The sequence below is a fragment of the Muntiacus reevesi genome, chromosome 4 (assembly GCF_963930625.1).
Source record: "Muntiacus reevesi chromosome 4, mMunRee1.1, whole genome shotgun sequence".
Lineage (NCBI taxonomy): Eukaryota > Metazoa > Chordata > Mammalia > Artiodactyla > Cervidae > Muntiacus > Muntiacus reevesi.
The window spans coordinates 108,452,858-108,472,005 of NC_089252.1; the positions used below are offsets into that span (position 1 = coordinate 108,452,858).

Genomic DNA, 19,148 nt, shown 5'->3' on the forward strand with positions numbered 1-19,148 from the left:
CATGCCCAGGCACCGCTGCAGAAAGTGGGCTCGTGGGTGCACGCAGATGCACGCAGACACACAGAACCACGTGACAGGCATGCGACCTTGCCCAGCTGCTGGTGAACGCTGAGGTTATACATCATGACGGCGCCGTCTAGGACTTCCAGCAGGGAGTTCTCAGTGAGCGGCTGGTCAGGTTCCTCGGGGGGCCGCCCCACCAGCAGGCCCTCATTCCACTGGCTACCTTCGACTAGGGAACAGGGCAAGGACAGGTTTCAGGGTCAGGGTCGGGGCCATTCCAGTTCTCGTCTAAGCCTATGGAACCAGGAGGGGCTTCGCAGCAGGAGAAGGAAACCCTCGCCCCTGGCCCGGGCCCCAGGAGGGACCTGCAGGGAGAATGTGGGAGCCGGGCGAGGGCGGGGAAGGTCCTGCCTCCAGGACCTATTTCTGTAGCATCGATCTCCCGCCCTCAGAGTGCACTTCCCATACCCTTGAGATGCTGCCAGGCCACAGGACCAGGAGGGAACAGGTGTACTTGGCTCTGCGTGGGGGAGAGCCTCACAGGACAGCGGGTTCCGTCGGGGGGCCCCGCCCGGCCCTGCCTGGCACCTACTGTCCTCGCGCGTCCTCTGCTCTGCGCTCAGGGTGCGGACCTTCACTTTCTCTGAGGCGCTCAGGGGCCGCCGTGGGGTCATCAGGGTCACAGCTGCGGTGCTGAGGAAGCGGTTGGCTCGGCCCAGGGTTGGAGAACTGAGCCAGCCAGGCCGAGGCAGGGGCAGTGCGCCCCCCACGGCCAGGGCCTGCATGGGGCGCTGCGGTGGAGAGAGGAGGCCAGACTCCACTCAACAATCCCAGCGGGGCTCCCTTGACTCGTGGGCTGGGGGATGGGCCCTGTGGGGCCCCGTTTACCGTGCGGCTGCTCCTTGTCCTCCAACTGCCCCTGCCCAGCCTTCACTGTGCCTCCCAAGGACCCGGGTCTCGTATGGCCTCAGCAGCTGGCGGCCCTCCCACCACACTGGCCCTCCACGCCTCCCCTATAGCACGGGACCCTGCTGGGTGACAAGCTCCTTGCCAGCACGGATGGGGAGATGGCCCGTGGGACACCCCGGCCCTAATGCTAGAAGGACAGCCCAACACAAAGCCCCCGCCTGCCCCTACCGCGGCACCTGGGCCGCAGCGGGGGCTGGCTCCTCGTCCTCGTCCAGGTCGTCCATGGTGGTCGCCTGAAGCTCCAGCGGGTCGATCAGGATGTTGGCCTTGGAGGCAAGGTCATCTAGGAGGAAGGGCAGGAAGGCTCTCAGGCAAGTGGAGGGGTGAGGGGTCACAAGTGGAGTCGCTCAGGACAATGAGAGGGTGCCGGAGTCACATACACCACGGTACCTGCGCCTTGCCCTCCACCTGCTGCAACCCAGCCTTCACTCTACACCCCAAGGCCTTGGGTCTCGTGGGGCAAGTCCTGCTAAGTGAGGCAGGAGGCTCACCTGTCACTCCCTCTGTCTTTATCTCTGAGACCTCACTCTCTGCAGGGCCCTCCTACTCCTCTGACTTTCTTCCTTGTCCTGCGCCGTAAACTGAAACTGATCCAGAGCTGTCCGGGCCTCACTGCAGGCCTGTCCCCACCTCTATTCTGACAGCCAGACATAGCAGCTCCGCCTCCAGCCCAGGCCTTCATCCTGGCTGCATCGCTGGGTCCTCAAACACACTGCACTGCCCTCCGTCTCCTGCAGTTCCTGTTCCTGAGGATGCCTCAACCCCACAGCCTCTGGCAGGAAGCCTGGGGTCATCCCTCCCCCCATGTCCTCCCACCTCCTCTGCTGCCTGGACGACTCTGCTTCCTCGTCTCCTTTCTGGGCCCTTGCACTCCACCCGCCACACCCCAGCGTCCAGAGAGAGCTTCTTACGATGCAGACTCCCAACCCCAACCTTGCTCCTCTGCTTCAGGGCCTTCCGAAGCTACCCCAGTCCCCAAAGGAGCCTCCAGCAACTCTGTAGCCCTGCAGACTCCCAGGCCTCATCTCCCACTGCTTCCCACCTCTCATTTCCCTCTCCAGCACACCAGCTCCAGCACACCTCTCCAGGCCGTGCTGGGCCGCCGCTGGCACCTCTGCCCCCACACACACTGTGCCCTCAGCCCTCTGCACCGGAGCTGCTTGTGCTCATCCTTGAAAGCAGCTCAAGAAGCAAACATGCGCCAGCTCTCCCCACCCCACCCCTCACCAAGACCCCAAGGTTCCCCTGCTCCAACAGCCCACGATTTCACGACAGGGCTCCCAGACCTCCTCTGGGGTGGATGCAAGGGAAGGAATAGCTGGACGACAGCCCTAGGCAAAGGAGGGCCAGCAGCATCTTCTCCGCCGAGCAGGTGGAAAGCTCGGGCGCCCTCTGGTGGACACAGCGCAGCTCAGCAGTCAAGGCAGGGCTGGCTCAGGAGCTGCCCTGTCCACCACCCACAGGCCCGCGCACACCTTTGAGCGTCTTCCGAAGGTGTGAGAGGAGGCCTCCGAGGCGCTGCAGGTCAAAGTAGTCCACCTTGCCGTTATAGAAGATCTGGGGTGGGACGTAGGCCTCTGCGAGGTCAGACCAGCAGTCAGAGCTCAGCAGGACCCCTGGCCTAGGCCACCGACCTGACCAGCCTTCCCCTCCCACTCCTGATCTCTGCCACTTCAGGTCAGTTCCAGGAACAGCACAACTTGGGATGAAGGGCATCACCCAGGGAAGAATCAGAGGACCCTGACCCAGCCCTGTGGGAGACCCCCCAATCCAGGCTGTTCCCACTGAGCCTTGAGGACTCCATCCCACACAAACAGTGCCCTCAGCACCTCAGATCCCACCCAAGGCATCCCCGACGAAGGGCTGGGCGGGCAAGGACCGAGGAAAGGGGCCTACGGGGGACCACCAGCGCAAACACCGTGCCCCAGGGAGCAGGGCTCCATCAGGCAGGAGGCCTGGGACAGCGCCCCCAGCCCTGGCCTCACCAGCCTCCACACCAACGGCCAGGGCTGCCCCGTGCCCAGCTCTGCCCAGCGCCTGCCACGTGGGGCCCGGGCCACGCTCACCCTCACTGAAGGAGGTGCGCGGGTTCGAAGCCTTGTACTCATCCCAGTAGAAGCGCAGGGCCGAGATCAAGCGGTGCAAGAAGCAGACCATGTACTCGGGGGGGCAGAGCATGGGCGTGTTCTGTAGACACAAGTGTTAGACACGCGTTTGTGCAGCCCAGAGGCCAGCCCGCTCCTCATCCGAGGCCCTGCCCTGGGACCCGGGGCTCAGTGGGGAGGGCAGGGTGACGACCAGATGGTGCCCGAAGCCAGGTGCAAACCCCGCGACACAGCCAGGGTGGGGACACCTACCCCCCGGCCGCTGGCATTCTCCTGCAGAAACTTCCGGAACTTGGTCAGAAAGATGTACCTGGAAGCTTCACCCTTTGGGGGAAGGAAAGCTGAGGCTGTGAGGAGCTGAGAATGCTGGCCCCAGACTGGACCCAGTGGCGCATCCCAGCCCGCGCCCTGCACATGGCCCATGCCAGCCCTGCCCTCTGGGTCTCCGGGACCCGTCTGGCGCCCTCCCCACCAGGGACACAGGCAGGCCTGGGAGTCACTCACCCCGTTGTCATCCTTATTGTTCAGCAGCAGCTTCAGGATCTGGACCTGGAGTTCTTCCACCACTGGGAGTGGGGTGAGGAGCAGGACACCCTTAGGCCGGGCCGGGCCCTCAGGCTCCCAGGGATGGGCCAGGGGAGCAGCTTTGGATCAGGGTTCTACCACCAGGGATCCCCGCGTCCCACCTAAGCATGGTCCCCTCCAAGTGCCCCAAGTACACCCGCGCACAAATCCTCCACCCCCACCCAGTGCCCGAGACTGGGGGCCAACCTTCAATGCGCTTCTTGAGCCTCTGGCAGCCCCGTTCGTAGGCACGCCGCCGGAGCCTCTCCTCGGAGGTCTCTTCCTTCACCTCCTCTTTGCCCTGGGCAGGGGCAGGGGGATCTGAGATGGCAAGACTCACCCAGGACCCAGGAGAGCTCTGCTCCCACCCTCAGCCCAGTAAGCAGCCTCGTGTGCCAAGCGCAGGTGGTCCAGACAGCCTGGATCAGCCCTCGCTGCGACTGCGCCGACCCGCCTCAGGCCCACTCACCTCCCTGGGGGAGCGGTGGGGCCACCATGTGGTCGGGATAAGCTCCTGGAGGCCTGCCTCCTCCACGCGCAGCGGGCTCTTGATGTAAAAGAAGACGACAGACCGCAGCACGTCGAAGCTGGTGGTTGTCAAGGCAGAGCTCTGCTCACCACCAGGGCCCCGCACACCCTGCAAGTCCTCTCTGGGAAGCCCTCCCAGAGCCTGCCCTCCCCCATCTCAGGGGCCCATGGGTGCTGTGTGCCTGCTTGCCCTGCCTCTGAGCCCTGAGAAAGGGCTGTGGTTGTCAATGCCGTGCCCAACTCCCTGCAAGCGCCTGATCATGGCTGGTCACAGGAGCAGGTGCTGGGACAGCTGGGTGGAGGGCTGTGGCCTCTCCATGTGCTTCTGCCTCCTAGAGGCTGAGGACCCCAGAGAGAGAGGACAGCTACCAGCACAGGCTGCCCAGCCAGGGGCCCGAAACTACGCTCTCCTACTCCTGCCGTTCTCCATGTTTTTCTGGAAACACGAGAACTGACTCTGTCAAGATCTCACAGGAACACCCACCATGGACAATAGATAAAAGTGCAGTGCTTTGGCTGAAGAGCGCAGGTGTGGGTGGCACCTCACCCACCTCCGCGTAGCGCTACCCTCCTTGCTCTGGAGAGAAAGTGATGGAAGGCTGAGTCCTGAAGCAAGGTGGCCCTGGCCCTCCTGAGCCTCCATGGAGAGCCCTGGCTGAAGGCACACCACCCTCCCAGGACCTCTGCTGGCCCCAGCAGGCACCACAGGTCTGGCCTGCCCAGCAGCAAGGGGAGGATACAGGACGTTGCTAAGCAGAAACTTGCGGGACTTCTGGTGACTGAGGATGGCGATGGTGAGCCGCAGGTAGCGGATCTGTGGGGAGAGCGTGCTCAGAGGGGGCGGGGGAGGCCCGGGGGGCTCAGGGCCCAGGGCGGGAGCTCCCACCTGCAGGCTCAGGTCAGGGACGATGGGCGAGAAGCGGTATAGCCGCAACAGGGACATCAGCAGCTGCTTGAGGCAGTCCTGCACCTCGTAGTCCTGGAAGAGGCGGTCAGGCTGCACAGCGAGCCGTCGAGGGCAGCCCAGGCCAGCCGTCCGTGCAGCCTTCTCCAACACCTCCCCGCACCTCCCCCATCCTGGCCTCACCTCCATGAAGAGCCACAGGAGGTCCAGGACTTGGTGCACCACGGTCTGCGCCTGCTCGGGGGAGCCTGCCTCCACGACACCCAGCAGGAAGCTCATGAGCACGGCCTCCACCACGTACACCTCGCGCTGCACCAAGGCCGGGTGCCAGTGAGATGGCGGCCTTCTATCCCACTCAGGCCCACCCCCCATGCCCTGACCAAGGCCATAGACGGACTCCTGGGCCCCCTCGAGCAACCCTAAGACATGGAGGAGCCCTTACGGGGTCTGAGGGAGACACAGGAAAAGCCGCTGCCCCACGGCCCCTCTGGGGCTCTGCACAGGCCGTTCCCTTGGCCCAGGATGTCACCACCCCTGGATCTTTTCTAGAAAGCCCGACACCCTCAGCTGGAAGCATCTCCTCCTCTCTGCCCTCCGCTGCCCCATGACATCCTTGAGGTCTGAGAGCGCTAGTCACGGGGGCCCCGCCAGGTGATGCGGCTGGACCGCACGCACCTCAGCACCCCAGCCCACAGCCTGGGCCTTTCCCCCACGCGTCCCCTCACCAGGAGCGGTGCGAAGTGATGGAATATGTGGGCCAGGGTGAGGAGGATGGTGGGCTGGCCCTGCAACCGCCACTCGGAGGTCTCCTTCTCCACCAGCCGCCCTTCCTGGGGGTGCGGAGGAGGAGAGGACAGTGAGGGGGGGAGGGCCGCAGAAAGCCCCCAACCCCCCTGGCCCGGACGCCGGCTCACCACGGGGTCCAGCTCCACGCTGAGTGCGGCTCGGAAGCAGCCCAGCAACCTCTGCGCCCGAGCCAGGTCGGCACTCGGCGGGTCCTGCAGGGGCCGGTAGCCTGCCACTGGGTAGGTACCACCGTGTTAAGCCAGCAAAACCGGCTCTGTGGCTCAGCACGCTCACCCCTCCCACCGAGACCCCTGCGGCGGGGCCTGGGCTCCAGGGCAGGGCTGCGAGGTCAGACTGCCTAGTTTGCACCCCACCCCTCCCTCCCCTCTCTCTGTGGACTGAAACTTCTCTTGCCTGTTCATTCAACTGAAACAACAATGGTTAGTGTAAGCATCATCTTTGACACTCACCTAAGCCGTACCCTATTCACTCCTCATGGCAGCAGGGCCTGCCCCAGCCCACAGAGCTCCGGGAGCAGGGAGCCCCCCTCCCAGTTTCCTCAAGCACATCCAAACAGCCCACAGCCTTCTTCACAAAAGGATATCGCAGGGGACGGCTGCCGAAGTTGAAGGCCACAGACTCCTTGAAAGAGAGGCTGATGGCTGGGAAGTAAGCCATGCCCAGGCCCCTGGATAAGTTCTCAAAGGCAGTGCCCAGTGACACACCATTCCTGGAGCAGAAAGGAGGGCCCGTGAGCCAGGGCTAAGAAGGAGGTGGCCGAAAGGGACCCGCGAGCAGGCCTCCAGCTGCCAGAGCCAAAGCCCTTACAGTAGGCCCGGGCCGTGAGGGCAGCCTGCGGACAGAGGGGAGACTCACAGGGAGAAGGACAGAGTGCCTTCGTCCAGGTCGATCAGGCAGCTCACGATGTCCCCTGCTGCCCATGCCTGCCAGGGGAGGAAGCCATGCAGATGAGCAGAAGCCCAGGGCCCTGCCCACACTGCCCCTCCCCTGCGTCTTCCACTGCACCCAGGGGAGACTGGCCACAGGACAGAGGGCAGGTGAGCAGCAGGGGCCTGGGCCTCACCTTTCCGTAGTTCGTCGTGGTCACGTTCCACTTGCGTACCCGGTTGCCGTCATAGGCATAGGAGTTGTGTGTATCTCCAACCCCCTCCTAGGGAGGAGTCATCCGTGAGGTCTGGGGAGTGGGGAGTGGGGAGGGGCAGGGCCAGAGCCCGCCAGGCACCAGCCTTGGACCCATATGGCTCTACTGAAGGGGGCTGACGCGCTAAGGGAAGGCAAGAGGGCTGCTTCGGGGCTGGGGTGTCCTGGGATGGGGTGGGACACGGTCCTCCTCCAGAGGGCAGTCCAGGTGTGGGTCCTGAACAGACCCCATTGGGCTGGGGGGTTGCCTGAGCCCTGCTGAGGCCCACTGCGGACAAGGTCTCCCTGGGAGGGGCCCCTCTCCGCCAGTACCTCCTGATTGAAGCGGCAGTTGATTGTGCACCAGCCAATCTGCATGAGCCCCTGGGAGGAGATGAGCACCTCGTAGATCCATTTCCCTGGAAAGAGTCATGTCAGACCCAGCAGGGAAACAAAGGCTGCCTCCTGTCTCAGGCCTGGGCCCTCGAACTCCCTGCCAACTCCCTGGGCCATGGCGGAGCATGATCTCACCTTTGTACACGCACGTGGTGGAGCGGATCGTCCCAAAGTTGCTGTGTCCAATCACCTGGGTGGGGAGCAGGGGGTGGTGAGCCTCCTCCCAGGCACACAGGGGGCCTCCCCAAAGAAGCACAGTGCCATGCCAACTCGGCTCGCCTTGGTAGCGACACCTGTCGTGGCAAATGCTGAACCATGCTGGAACAGGGTGGAAAGGCCCAGGCCCAGGTCAGGAGGAATCCTGGGCCGGAAGTGTGACGGGAGGGGGCTGTGTTGGGAAGACCTCAGGGCTGGGGTCATACCAAGAGGGTTTTGGGGCTATGTCAGGAGGATTTGGGGGCTGGGGACTCAATAGGCCACATCAGGAGGGGCTTGGATCTAGGGCCCCATGCCTTGCCGTTGCTCACCCCCAAGAGGTCATCATCCACCAGAAGCAGCCCTTCAAAGCCACCTGTGTGGTCGAGGACCACAGTGGACGGGCCAAGCCGCCCTTCAACCTGTTCTGCAAAGCAGAGACGAGGGTGAGGGGTTGGGCCAGGCACAGGCTCACGCAGACACAGAAAGGGCACCGAGCCCCCCAGGCCCACCCAGCCCTTGAACCCCCTTCCAGATTTATGCTGCCACCTACCCTGGCTCTCCTCCTCCTCCTCGTCGTCCACATGTAACAGCTGGTCCAGATGCTCTGGCAAGTTCTGGAAGTTCAGGGGTTTCCTGGGGAGAGTGAGAGGCTGAGAGGGGGCCCCCAAGTCTTTGAAACCAGCCAGATAATGCCAAACCCCTCTCCCAGTCCCCTTCTCCTGAGCTGAGGAGGGTAGCTGCCCAGACTCCAGAAAAAGGGGTGTGCCAGTCCCACATTCTGGGATGCTGGGGCTCAGAAGACTGGGTTATCCACTAAACTTGGAACACTGATTTTAAAAAAAAAGAAGAAGAAGAAGAAGGAAGAGCCCTATGTCAGCCTTAATCCCCTCATCTGTACAAATGGAACAACAGCTGTATGTCAGAGATGCTGTGAAGAGTCTGAGCAGTAATGCTCCCTGTGTAGCCCAGGACCTGCCCACTCCTGAAGGTGGCTTGTTGATTACGCCTGGGCCAGGAGGGCTGGGAGAAGCACAGAACCCCAGGATGCTCAGTACCAAGACCGTCTAGTCCAATCCTTGACCCCAGGCCTGTGGTCCCATCCAGGGAAGCCTGTGTGTTGAATGAGACATGTCCTGGGAGGATGCAGGGCTCAGCCCTCTTAGCTTCTGGCTGGCTGTGTCCTGGACCCACCTGCAGAGGAGAGGAGAGCACGCGGCAGGCCACCTGCCCCAGCCAGAGGGGCTGGGAGGATGTGTCTGAGTGGCCCCCTCATCCTCCAAGCACACATGCCCAGAGGAGAAAAAGTTCTGCCTAATGCTGGCCAGCTAATCCTGAGCTCAGCTGCTAAGAATAGCCAGGAATGAGGTGGTGGTAACTAGCAGGGCTCCAGGAGCAGAGTCCGAGGCCCATCCGGATCCAGCCCGTAGACTGCTGGCACCTGCTGTTCCATGCCGAGTCCCAGCTCACACCCGGCTCACTGCCTGAGAGGTCAGGCCCTGGAAGGGCACGTGGATGGGCCAGCGCACCGACTCTCTGGCTAGGTAGCTTCAACATACGGTGTGGGCCGTATGTTCCCACACCATGAGCTACAACTGACCTTGAGCTGCAAGGAGGAGAGACTCATGAAGCCTCCCCACTGCTGTGGAGCCCCAGGTCAAGGCCAGGAGGCAGCTGTGCAATGGGGTGCCTTGCCAGTAATGTGGAAGGCTGGAGCCCCTGTCTCTTAATACCCCCAGTGGGCCCACAGATCAAGTAGGCTTCCTCAAGGGCACTTCTTAAAGGCCCACGCTGGGAGGGCTGCTCCAGTCCTGTGCCTGCTTTTAAGAGCAGCTGTGGGCAGGCAGTCTGAGACTCGGCCTCAGTGAATGCCTGCAGCACCTCCCATTTGGCCTCAGCCCTGGCCTGGCCTTTCTGGTCTGCCCAGGTCCTGGCCCAGAATTCTGCGTCCCCACCACCACTGACTAACGGCTCCACCACCTGCTCTCACTCCTGGCAACCGCAGCACCAGTGGTAGCAGGATTCTGCTGTCACATGAGGGAGGGATCGGGTGGCCCTGGGGACAGGCCAGGACTAGGGCTGGGGTAGAGGTGGGCCCCAGCCCTCCACAAGTGGAAACCCTTTGGCCACCATGACTGCTAAAATGGAAGAGGGGGCCCTTTGGGCCTACCCAGTGAGCAGAGACTGCAAGACAGAACGAGGCTGGCTGGCGAGGGGGCTGAGACATAGGGACACCCATGCCTCACTGCAGGGAGGAAGAATGTTCAGAACCCTTTGAAGAAGAAGAAATTCACCAGCAGTCCTACGAGTGACTGAGATTCAAACACTCCAGGCACGTGATCCCAACCCTGGGTGTCCATGCAGCACTGTTTACAAAAACCAAAGCCCCCCTAAACCAGGGCAGCGCTCAGGCAGATTCCTGGCTCTAAAAGATGCCCACCACTATCAATTTGTCATGTAGAAAACCATGCAGGAATAACCTCTGATGACAAAAACAGGATTTAAAACTCCAATAAACTTTTGGGGTTATGTCCATGCAGTGATGGCTTCTCAGGTTATCTGTGTCGCAACTTACTAGATGGTGTGCTTTAAATACACGCAGTTTATGGTATGCCACTTATTCCTCAATAACTTTAAAGAAACTGACAGTGGCAAAAATTTTAAGCAAATTTCCCATACGGCAAAACCCAAACTGCATACATTATGAGATAAAGAAAACAAAATGGAATCACGTGCCATCGTTTATATTAGAAGACGGCAGACGCTTCTGCTTTTACAAGTGGCTGCTAAACTGCACTTATAACTTGGATATAAGCTCAACTTAACAATACTAAACATGCAAGGAATAAAGGGCTGATGGGGTCTGCATATCACAGATCCAGCAGAGGCTATGGAGGGCCAGGGTGCAGCGGAGGTAAGGCCAGGTGCAGATGGACCAGATGCTGCGTGTAGAGTAGGTATGAAGTGCCACGCTGAGGACTAACCCTGCACTGTGCCCCTGACCTCCGCTACACCCTCAGAAAGGAGGTACCAGCACTGCCAGGGCGAAGAATCTGGTACTCTCTGGGCCACAGGTCTCACAGACAGGAGCGGCAGAGCGAGGACGGAACGCAAGCCAGCCTACCCAGAGCCCAGTCTCCCTCCCCACAACCCAGCCTCCCGCCTCTGGTTTGGCCCCGCAGAGGGAGGGGACAGCCATCCGGCCATACCTGCTGGTGGCTGCCGCGGGTCCGTGATCAGGAGAAGAAAAGACACGGTGCAGGTAGTCGTTCAGTAGCTTCTCATGCACGATGCCTGGGCCACAGGTTAGAGGGGAGAAGGGACACGGGGTCAGTGTGGCTCCCAGTCCCTACCGGCCACAGAGGCTCCTGGGCCAAGCCCAGCCACAGGGGTCAGAGGAGCAGTCCCGGTGGGTGCGCTGCTCCGTGGCAGCTGGTGGAGAAGAGGGGGCTCACAGGTACAGGGAGGCGCAGGAGGGCCCGGGGCTCAGTGGACCTGGGACATGGTTGCCTCTGTGTCTTCTTCCTGCTTCCCTCAACACTGGGAGCCTCCTCCCCGCCCTGCCAACCCTTACCTGTGACCCTGGATTTCTCAGCATCTGAGGTCAGTTTGTAGCTCTTGCGGGAGAAAGCCATGCCACCCTCCTTGGATGCCATCTTTCACCTCTTGTGGGCAGCCTGTAGTCCTGAGGGCTTAAGCAGAGGCAGAGCCTGTCTATTTGAAGGAAGCCAAGGGCCCCCATATTGACCTCAATCCTGGGGTGTTAGGAAGGCCGAGGAACAGGTGAAGCCACTGCACATGCACTCACACATGCACCAACCCAGGAAGTCTCTCACCACTCTGCCAGACCCTGGGGCCCTCCAAGCAGGGGTTTCCAGCTACCTACACAGGGAGGGTGGGTGGGGGTCTGGGACCACGTGACAGTACCCCCACCCTGACCCAGTGCTCACTCAGGCCCCGACAGGGAGCAGATGCCACATGTGTTTGTTAAAGTAAACTATTAACGAACGCCTCAACCCAGTGGGAAATCAGACCCAGGTGTCCAAAGGGAGGTGGCCCAGGAACAGAGCTCCTGTATCCTTCTCGGCTATCAACCACGCTGGGTCCACATGTGGAAGAGAGTACCCTACACCTAGTCCACCATCCAAAGACCTTGGTGTCATCTCCAGCTGCAAGTCTTACTGACATCCAAGGCCAGGACCCCCTGCCTCAGTTCCAGGATCTTCCTCCCTTCTCTGTTCCAAAGACCTGCCAGTTTTCTTGTATCCACCAACACACACAACATCCTACCCCCTTACAGCAGCAGCCCTGCCCTCATCACAGAACACACTGTTCCCACTGCTGTCCATCCCTCACACACCATGGTGTTGTTACAGCTGCTTCCGAAGGGGCACTAAGTCGCTGGTGCCAGCCTCACTGATCTAGAGCTGTGTTGCCCAACACAGCAGCTGTTAACCACATGTGGCTCTTTAAATTTCAATTCAAGTTTCAGGGGGCTTCCCAGGCAGTGCTAATGGTAAAGAATCCGCCTGCCAATGCAGGAAGACCTAAGAGCTGTGGGTTCAATCCCTGGGTCGGGAAAAGTTAAAAAATTTAAAAGTCAATTTCTCAATTCGACTGGTCACGTTTCAAGGATTTCTGTGGCCCCATGTGGTTACTGGACTACACACCGAAAATAAAGAACACTGCCATCATCACAGAAAGTTCTATTAGTCGGTGTGGCTCTAGAGCCTAGTCTGCCAGCAATGCCTGAGACAGAACTCCTCTCTCTTATCTCACCCCAAACAGCTCCTCTGCTCCCGCCACACATTCTTGCCCACTCCCAGTTGGCACCACGCCTGCCCCTCAAGAAGGCGACTCCCTGCCCTGCCGCCCGCCACCGGCCTCTGCCACAGAGCAAGTGCACGACAGGTTAGACGTTGTCACGGGGCTGATGAGCAAACCTTCCAGACATCCACTCCAGGTGTCAGGTGCTGAGGACCCAGGTGGGAGGCGGGCCTTGACTTTTGCCCGGGGGCTCCCTGTCACGTCGTCCCGCTCAGCCCCGCCGAGGGTTCCGGGCTCGGAACCGAAGCCACCCCCAAGGACGCGAGGGCACCGCTAGTCTCCCCTGAGTCGCCTCCGTCCCGGCCCCAAGCTCTGGAGGACCCTCCAGGCCAGCTCCGGCCCGGAGTCCGGCACCACAGGCTGCGATCCCTCGCGCGGCGAGCACTTTCACAACTGGACAGGCCGGGGACGCAAGGGGAGCCACGGGGAAACCCGCCCATCTCGGAGCCCGGCCGCCCCTCACTCACCCCCCAACCTCCGCCGCGGAGTCCCGACTCACAACATCCGCCCAGCTCTCGGCTACGGCGCCCGTCCGGGACCAAACCGCGCGGCCGCCGCGCACGCGCACGCGCACGCGCACCGACCCGCGCCCGGCCTCCGCTAGGTGGCACCCGCCTCTGCAGCCTCCAAGCAGGGATGTTCCCGGGGCCCGCCTCGCCCCCACTGCCCAACCTCTTTCGCCACCGTCCCCCACCTGCGAGGGAGGAGCTCCTGGCCCAGCCGTGCCGTTGACGCTGTGTCCCGAGAGACCTTGGCCGCCTATCTCTCTACTCCTGCCCGTATTTGGAGATCCGGCCCACAGGTCCGCTAGGACGTCCGAAAGGCTGCTTCTCCCAAGGGTCTCTGCCACCTGTCACCCTCACCTCCATGTAGGCCAGACGCGTGGCCTTGCTCACCTTTCCCAGGGATGGCACGTCTGGCCGGGCGAGGAGAGCTTCCCTGGGCTCTGCTGACAGGGGCGTGGGCACACCTGCCTCCAGTGGGGGCCCATCAGTCATCAAAGCAACAGGGAATTTTCTCCACTTTACAGGGGAAAGCTGAAGCTCAGAAAAATTTAATATCACCACTTTAAGGCTGGAATCCTGGCCTCTGGCAGCAAGCATATCCACAGCCTTTCCCTTCAGAGGGGCCTAGACTGTGGGGGCCGCACACCCCCACCCCACGGCACCTCAAGTGTCCTCAGTGAACCTTTCCAACACTGCCCACTATATTGGGAGGCTTCTTGGGGGTAACTATGCCAGAGTGAGGACCCCTGTACTTCACCTAGGGGGATTGAGGCCTAGCACCACCGCCGTTACTGCCACTGGGCCTCAGGTCAGATCCCAGAAAGCCTAGAGCAGGGGTGTGGAGACAGAGCCACCCAATCGTGTAGGGACAGGTTTCACAACTTCCTGGAAGGGGCCGTGGTGGGTCACAGTGCAGCCTCCAGCCAGGAGGATGGGGTGGCTGCCACTCCTGCTGCTTCTGATGTGGTTCTCAGGGGCCCCTGGTAAGTGCCCTTCGCCTCAACCCTGATCCCCATCTGCCTTCAGAAAGGGGTCAGCCCCAGGCCCATCCCGCTATCTGAGCCAGGAACTTACTTTCCTACTGAGTGTGTAGCAGTGAGTGACCTTGGCTTCTTTCACAGAGCTGGGCAGCCAAAGGAACACAAACACATTGCCTATTCAGGCCTGCAGTCAGTGAAATGCCTGCTGTAGGTTTGAGGCAATGTTAGGACCACACAGACACATACACATATGCAGGCATTTATCCCTTATGAGCCAGACCTAATCCTCCTACCTAGCATATACCCTTATACTGGTTAGGTGACTCAGACAGTAGAGAATCTGTCTGCAATGCAGGAGACCCAGGTTGGGAAGATCCTCTGGAGAAGGAAATGGCAACCCACTCCAGTATTCTTGCCAGGAGAATCCCATGGACAGAGGAGCCTGGCAGGCTACAGTTCATGGGGTCGCAAAGAGTTGGACAGGACTGAGCGACCAACACTTTCAGCATTTACCCTTATGCTGGCTAGAACTTAGACTTGGAGTCAGAATGCTTGGTTTGGGCCTTTGCCTTGTTAATAAGATAGCTCTGAGCCTTCACATCCTCATGTGAGAAACAAGATGGCATAAGCTCCATAGGGCCAGCACCAGCATGAACTGCACTCAGAGTATATGTTTTACAGCTGAGCCCAGTGCCTTGCCCACTAAACAGGTGCACTAGTGATTACAGTCACGTCTGAGCCTGCTTCTCCCATCCAGTACAGGGGTCTGACCCTTGAAGGGATCACAGGGTCCACTCCAGAGGCCTTGTATTTTGATCTCCTGAATGAATCAAGTGTGTGCATGCTGACATACATGTGCTGATTCGCATGCCCACCCTGCAGGGCAGCGCTCGCCCTTGAATGACTTCCAGGTGCTTCGGGGTACGGAGCTGCAACACCTGCTACACTCAGTGGGGCCCGGGACTTGGCAAGAAGATGTGGCAAATGCTGAGGAATGTGCAGGCCGCTGTGGGCCCCTCCTGGACTGCAGGTGAGTGGCCACTGGACCTAGATAAGACTGGAGAGAGAGGAACCTGGACACTGGTGACCCTGTGCCTCTTCTTCCCAGGGCCTTCCACTACAACTTGAGCAGCCATGGTTGCCAGTTGCTGCCATGGACCCAGCACTCACCTCATACACGACTGCAGCGTTCTGGGCGCTGTGACCTCTTCCAAAAGAAAAGTGAGTAGCTGCGAAGGGTGCGCTGCAGAGAGGGCTGCTGAGGTCTCTGACCTTGTTGATCCCGGGTCTTTTGTTCCCAGACTATGTTCGCACCTGCATCGTGGACAACGGGGTCGAGTACCGGGGCACTGTGGCCATCACCGTGGGTGGCTTACCCTGCCAGCGCTGGAGCCACAGGTTTCCCAATGACCACAAGTGAGACAGACAGCAGCTTCCCTCTTCCTCTGCCGGCCTGGCGCCTGCCCCCAGCACGCACTGTATTGCTGCTCTCACAGGTTCACACCCACACTCCGGAACGGCTTGGAGGAGAACTTCTGCCGCAACCCGGACAGGGACCCTGGAGGTCCCTGGTGCTATACAACCGACCCTGCCGTGCGCTTCCAGAACTGCGGCATAAAGTCCTGCCGGGAGGGTAAGCGGCTCCCGGTCAAGCCTGGGGCGGGAGGCGCGTGCCCACGCCCGTCCACGAACCCATCGGCCCCGTGTGTCTCCAGCCGCTTGCCTTTGGTGCAATGGTGAGGATTACCGCGGCTCGGTGGACCGCACCGAGTCAGGACGCGAATGTCAACGCTGGGACCTGCAGCACCCGCATCCACACCCCTTCGAGCCGGGCAAGTACGCGGGGGCGGGCTCGGCGCGAGAGGAGGGCGGGCAAGGGGAGGGTCGAGGTTTCCAGGGGCGGGGCGATAGAAGGCCCAGGGGATGGGGTCTGACAGGGGAGTACTAGGCTCTTGTTTACTGCCCCCAGGTTTCTGGACAAAAATCTGGACGACAACTATTGCCGAAATCCGGACGGCTCGGAGAGGCCCTGGTGCTATACCACCGACCCGCACATGGAGAGAGAGTTCTGCGACCTCCCCCGCTGCGGTACAGCGTGGGGGCGGGGCCTGGGAGGGCACCTGGGATACGTGGGGGCGTGGCCTGTGGGCGAGAGGCGGGGCTGGGCGTGACCGGCGGGGATCCAGAGGCCCTGGGGCTCCGCACCAGCCCCCGACCCGGTCTCAGTTCCGGCTCCGGCTCAGACCGGCCTCGGTCCATCCAAGGGTCCGAGGCACAGCCGAGCCAGGAAGCCACGACGCTCAACTGCTTCCGCGGGAAAGGCGAGGGCTACCGGGGCACAGTCAACACCACCGCCGCGGGCGTGCCCTGCCAGCGTTGGGATGCACAGCTCCCACATCAGCATCGCTTTGCGCCGGAAAAGTATCCGTGCAAGTGAGTTGGCTGGCAGCCGCTGGGAGCTGAGTACTCCTGTGGGTTGGGACCTGAGGGGGGTCCTGGGCGGGGCTTGAAGGAAGGCGAGACCTGGGGAGCTGAAGGCTAGACTGCGGCTCCTGCTGGCGGGCTGGAACCCACCTGGGCTGAGCAGCGTGCCTGCACAGGGACCTCCGGGAGAACTTCTGTCGAAACCCCGACGGATCGGAGGCGCCCTGGTGCTTCACATCGCGGCCTGGCATGCGCATGGCCTTCTGTTACCAGATCCGGCGCTGCACCGACGACGTGCGGCCCGAGGGTAAGGCCGAAGCTGGGGCTGGAGGCACGGAGCCAGAGAGCTGGGGCGAGAACCGGCTGACGGTCGCCCTTGTCCGCCCACTGCAGACTGCTACCATGGCGCGGGGGAACTGTACCGCGGCTCTGTTAGTAAGACCCGAAAGGGCATTCGGTGTCAGAACTGGTCGGCTGAGACTCCGCATAAGCCGCAGTAAGCTTGTCAGCACGCCTGGCACCTCCCAGACCCAGGCCACAGGCCCCGCCCGGGACAAGCCTAGGGTGTCAAGCCTAGGCATCTCTCACTGCCAGTGCTTGGGGTTACCCTTTGATCTTGCTCCCCTCTTCGGCCTAGGTTCAAGCACACTTCTGCCCCACACGCGCCCCTGGAGGAGAACTTCTGCCGGAACCCAGACGGGGATAGTCACGGGCCCTGGTGCTACACCATGGACCCGGGGACTCCATTCGACTACTGTGCACTGCGGCGCTGTGGTGAGCACTAGCGACTCAACCCCGGGGCCCCGCCCTTAGCCTCCACTGCCAAAACCTGGCTCCCTTAATGCCAAATTTGGATCTTTCAGATGATGACCAACAGTCGTCCATCCTGGAGACTGCAGGTAGAGACCTGGGCCAGGTGTTCCTTGTGGCCCCTCTGTACCCCCCAGGTCCATCCAGTCGGGGGTCTCATTCAGCACACTCTGTCCCCCAGACCAGGTGCTGTTTGATAAATGTGGCAAGAGAGTGACTCGAGTGGATCCGTGGCGCTCCAAGTTGCGTGTGGTTGGGGGCCAGCCTGGGAACTCACCCTGGACAGTCAGCTTGCGCAACCGGTGAGGCACGACTGCCTGATTCCCCAAGATGGGCCGAAGCTATAGTCTCTGTGCCTGTGCTGGTAGTGGGGTGGGAACCTGCCTGCATCTGGAGGGGACCTGGAGATGGCAGGTCCAGCCTGGGTCTCAGGACCATTTCCTAACCCACATTCCTACAGGCAGGGCCAGCACTTCTGCGGAGGCTCCCTAGTGAAGGAGCAGTGGGTTCTGACTGCCCGGCAGTGCTTCTCCTCCTGGTGAGCCTCCCTTAGGTTTGGGAACCCAGTCCCAATCCCCTGCCTTCATCTCCCCCTCAGCCACCTTCCCTGGCAAGTCACCAGGTGAGCGCTGGGCAGCAGACCCCGAGTCTCAACTCATCTAGCAGAGCTTCTCTCTCAGCCATATGTCTCTCGTGGGCTATGAGGTGTGGCTGGGCACCCTGTTCCAGGACCCACAGCCTGGGGAGCCAGACCTGCAGCGCATCCCAATGGCCAAGATGGTCTGTGGGCCCTCTGGTTCCCAGCTTGTTCTGCTCAAGTTAGAGAGGTGTGTGAGAAGTCAAGAGGGTGTGAGGTGGGACTGGGCCTTGTGGCCTCAGCCCCTGAAAGCCCTCATTCTTGCTAAAGACCCGTGATCCTGAACCAGCGCGTGGCCTTGATCTGCCTGCCCCCTGAGCGGTATGTGGTGCCTCCAGGCACCAGTTGTGAGATTGCAGGCTGGGGTGAGACCAAAGGTAAGAGAACAGCACAGGGGCATGGACTCCTCCAGGCCAACAGGCCCCGACTTGGTTCCTACCCACAGACCCTCTCCTCCTTCTCATTCCCTTCACTGTAGGTACAGGGGACGACACGGTCCTAAACGTGGCCCTCCTGAATGTCATCTCCAACCAAGAATGTAATGTCAAGCACCGAGGACGCGTAAGGGAGAGTGAGATGTGCACTGCAGGACTGCTGGCCCCTGTGGGAGCCTGTGAGGTCAGTGGCAGGGTCCCTGACCAGCTGAAAATATACTGCTTCACCCCCGAAGGGGTTAGTCTCTGCCACGGCCCAGGCCCCCCTCACCAGTTCTTGCACCTACCAGGGTGACTACGGGGGCCCACTTGCCTGCTTTACTCATGACTGCTGGGTCCTGCAGGGAATTATAATCCCCAACCGAGTGTGCGCACGGCCCCGCTGGCCAGCCATCTTCATGCGTGTCTCTGTGTTTGTGGACTGGATTCACAAGGTCATGAGGCTGGGCTAGTCCCAGCCTCAATCCTGTGTGCCTTGGCAAGGCTGAAGCATTCTGTCTGACATAAAGCCACGTTTCCTCTTGACGTCTGTGCAGGGTGCTTCTTAGCCTCTGCTTTTGGGGAATGAATTGGCAACTCCTCAGCAGGGCCTGCATGGCTCAAGTCCAATACATCTTAGATGGGGTGATCTGCCCTAGGACTGCCTTAACCTGTGGGTGCTATGGAAGGGCAGGGCCTCACTAGTCCCCTAAATCAATGGCAGGGAGAAGAAAGTGGTATAGGGCAGTTTCTAACACAAGGGGCTGCAGCTGAGGGAGCTAGCCTGGTGGAAAACTACTTGGCCAGACAGTGACAACAGAGCCTCTCACTGTCCCCTCACACTGTCCCCTACCTCTCACACTGGAGGTAGATGCCATCCTGATGACTACCATACCCAGGGGCCTACGGTCTCTGAACCCCAAGGGTGGGGCTGGGGTTAGGGGTGGCTTGGTACAAAGTA

At 60.9% G+C, this 19,148-nt stretch overlaps 2 protein-coding genes across 10 annotated transcripts in view; one reads left to right on the forward strand and one right to left on the reverse strand.

The window, feature by feature from the left end:
• Window positions 1-15,245, reverse strand: part of RNF123 (ring finger protein 123) — a 27,533-nt gene extending 12,288 nt beyond the window's left edge. Inside the window, exons 1-24 of one of the 7 annotated variants that reach the window (XM_065933676.1) lie at window positions 15,074-15,245; window positions 11,165-11,282; window positions 10,800-10,884; window positions 8,144-8,226; window positions 7,923-8,017; window positions 7,531-7,585; window positions 7,333-7,418; window positions 6,944-7,030; window positions 6,736-6,803; window positions 6,464-6,589; window positions 5,988-6,102; window positions 5,799-5,903; window positions 5,257-5,382; window positions 5,056-5,148; window positions 4,910-4,983; window positions 4,111-4,228; window positions 3,849-3,942; window positions 3,582-3,643; window positions 3,330-3,401; window positions 3,039-3,159; window positions 2,448-2,549; window positions 1,149-1,255; window positions 596-794; window positions 87-232 (exon numbers count right to left, since the gene is read on the reverse strand). In XM_065933676.1, coding sequence (XP_065789748.1) covers window positions 87-232; window positions 596-794; window positions 1,149-1,255; window positions 2,448-2,549; window positions 3,039-3,159; window positions 3,330-3,401; window positions 3,582-3,643; window positions 3,849-3,942; window positions 4,111-4,228; window positions 4,910-4,983; window positions 5,056-5,148; window positions 5,257-5,382; window positions 5,799-5,903; window positions 5,988-6,102; window positions 6,464-6,589; window positions 6,736-6,803; window positions 6,944-7,030; window positions 7,333-7,418; window positions 7,531-7,585; window positions 7,923-8,017; window positions 8,144-8,226; window positions 10,800-10,884; window positions 11,165-11,246 — 2,301 coding nt within the window. In that variant the 5' untranslated portion in view covers window positions 11,247-11,282; window positions 15,074-15,245. Of the gene's footprint in view, window positions 1-86; window positions 233-595; window positions 795-1,140; window positions 1,256-2,447; window positions 2,550-3,038; window positions 3,160-3,329; window positions 3,402-3,581; window positions 3,644-3,848; window positions 3,943-4,110; window positions 4,229-4,909; window positions 4,984-5,055; window positions 5,149-5,256; window positions 5,383-5,798; window positions 5,904-5,987; window positions 6,103-6,463; window positions 6,590-6,735; window positions 6,804-6,943; window positions 7,031-7,332; window positions 7,419-7,530; window positions 7,586-7,922; window positions 8,018-8,143; window positions 8,227-10,799; window positions 10,888-11,164; window positions 11,283-12,533; window positions 12,831-12,884; window positions 13,019-15,073 lie in introns of those variants that run through there. The other 6 variants (XM_065933674.1, XM_065933679.1, XM_065933675.1 and 3 more) reach the window with 6 other exon arrangements.
• Window positions 13,824-18,733, forward strand: MST1 (macrophage stimulating 1). Of its 3 annotated transcripts, none has more exons than XM_065933682.1 (18): window positions 13,824-13,906; window positions 14,786-14,933; window positions 15,012-15,124; window positions 15,205-15,319; window positions 15,400-15,536; window positions 15,619-15,739; window positions 15,873-15,991; window positions 16,147-16,336; window positions 16,504-16,634; window positions 16,721-16,823; window positions 16,965-17,101; window positions 17,191-17,226; window positions 17,319-17,439; window positions 17,598-17,675; window positions 17,818-17,964; window positions 18,045-18,151; window positions 18,253-18,392; window positions 18,499-18,733. In XM_065933682.1, exons 1-18 carry the CDS (start codon window positions 13,855-13,857, stop codon window positions 18,658-18,660), a joined length of 2,157 nt encoding a protein of 718 aa, XP_065789754.1. In that variant the 5' UTR covers window positions 13,824-13,854; the 3' UTR covers window positions 18,661-18,733. The 3 variants fall into 3 exon arrangements, with proteins under 3 accessions (XP_065789754.1, XP_065789755.1, XP_065789756.1); XM_065933683.1 differs by having other exon boundaries at window positions 16,168-16,336; XM_065933684.1 differs by lacking the exons at window positions 16,504-16,634; window positions 16,721-16,823.
• Window positions 18,734-19,148: the final 415 nt, after the last annotated feature.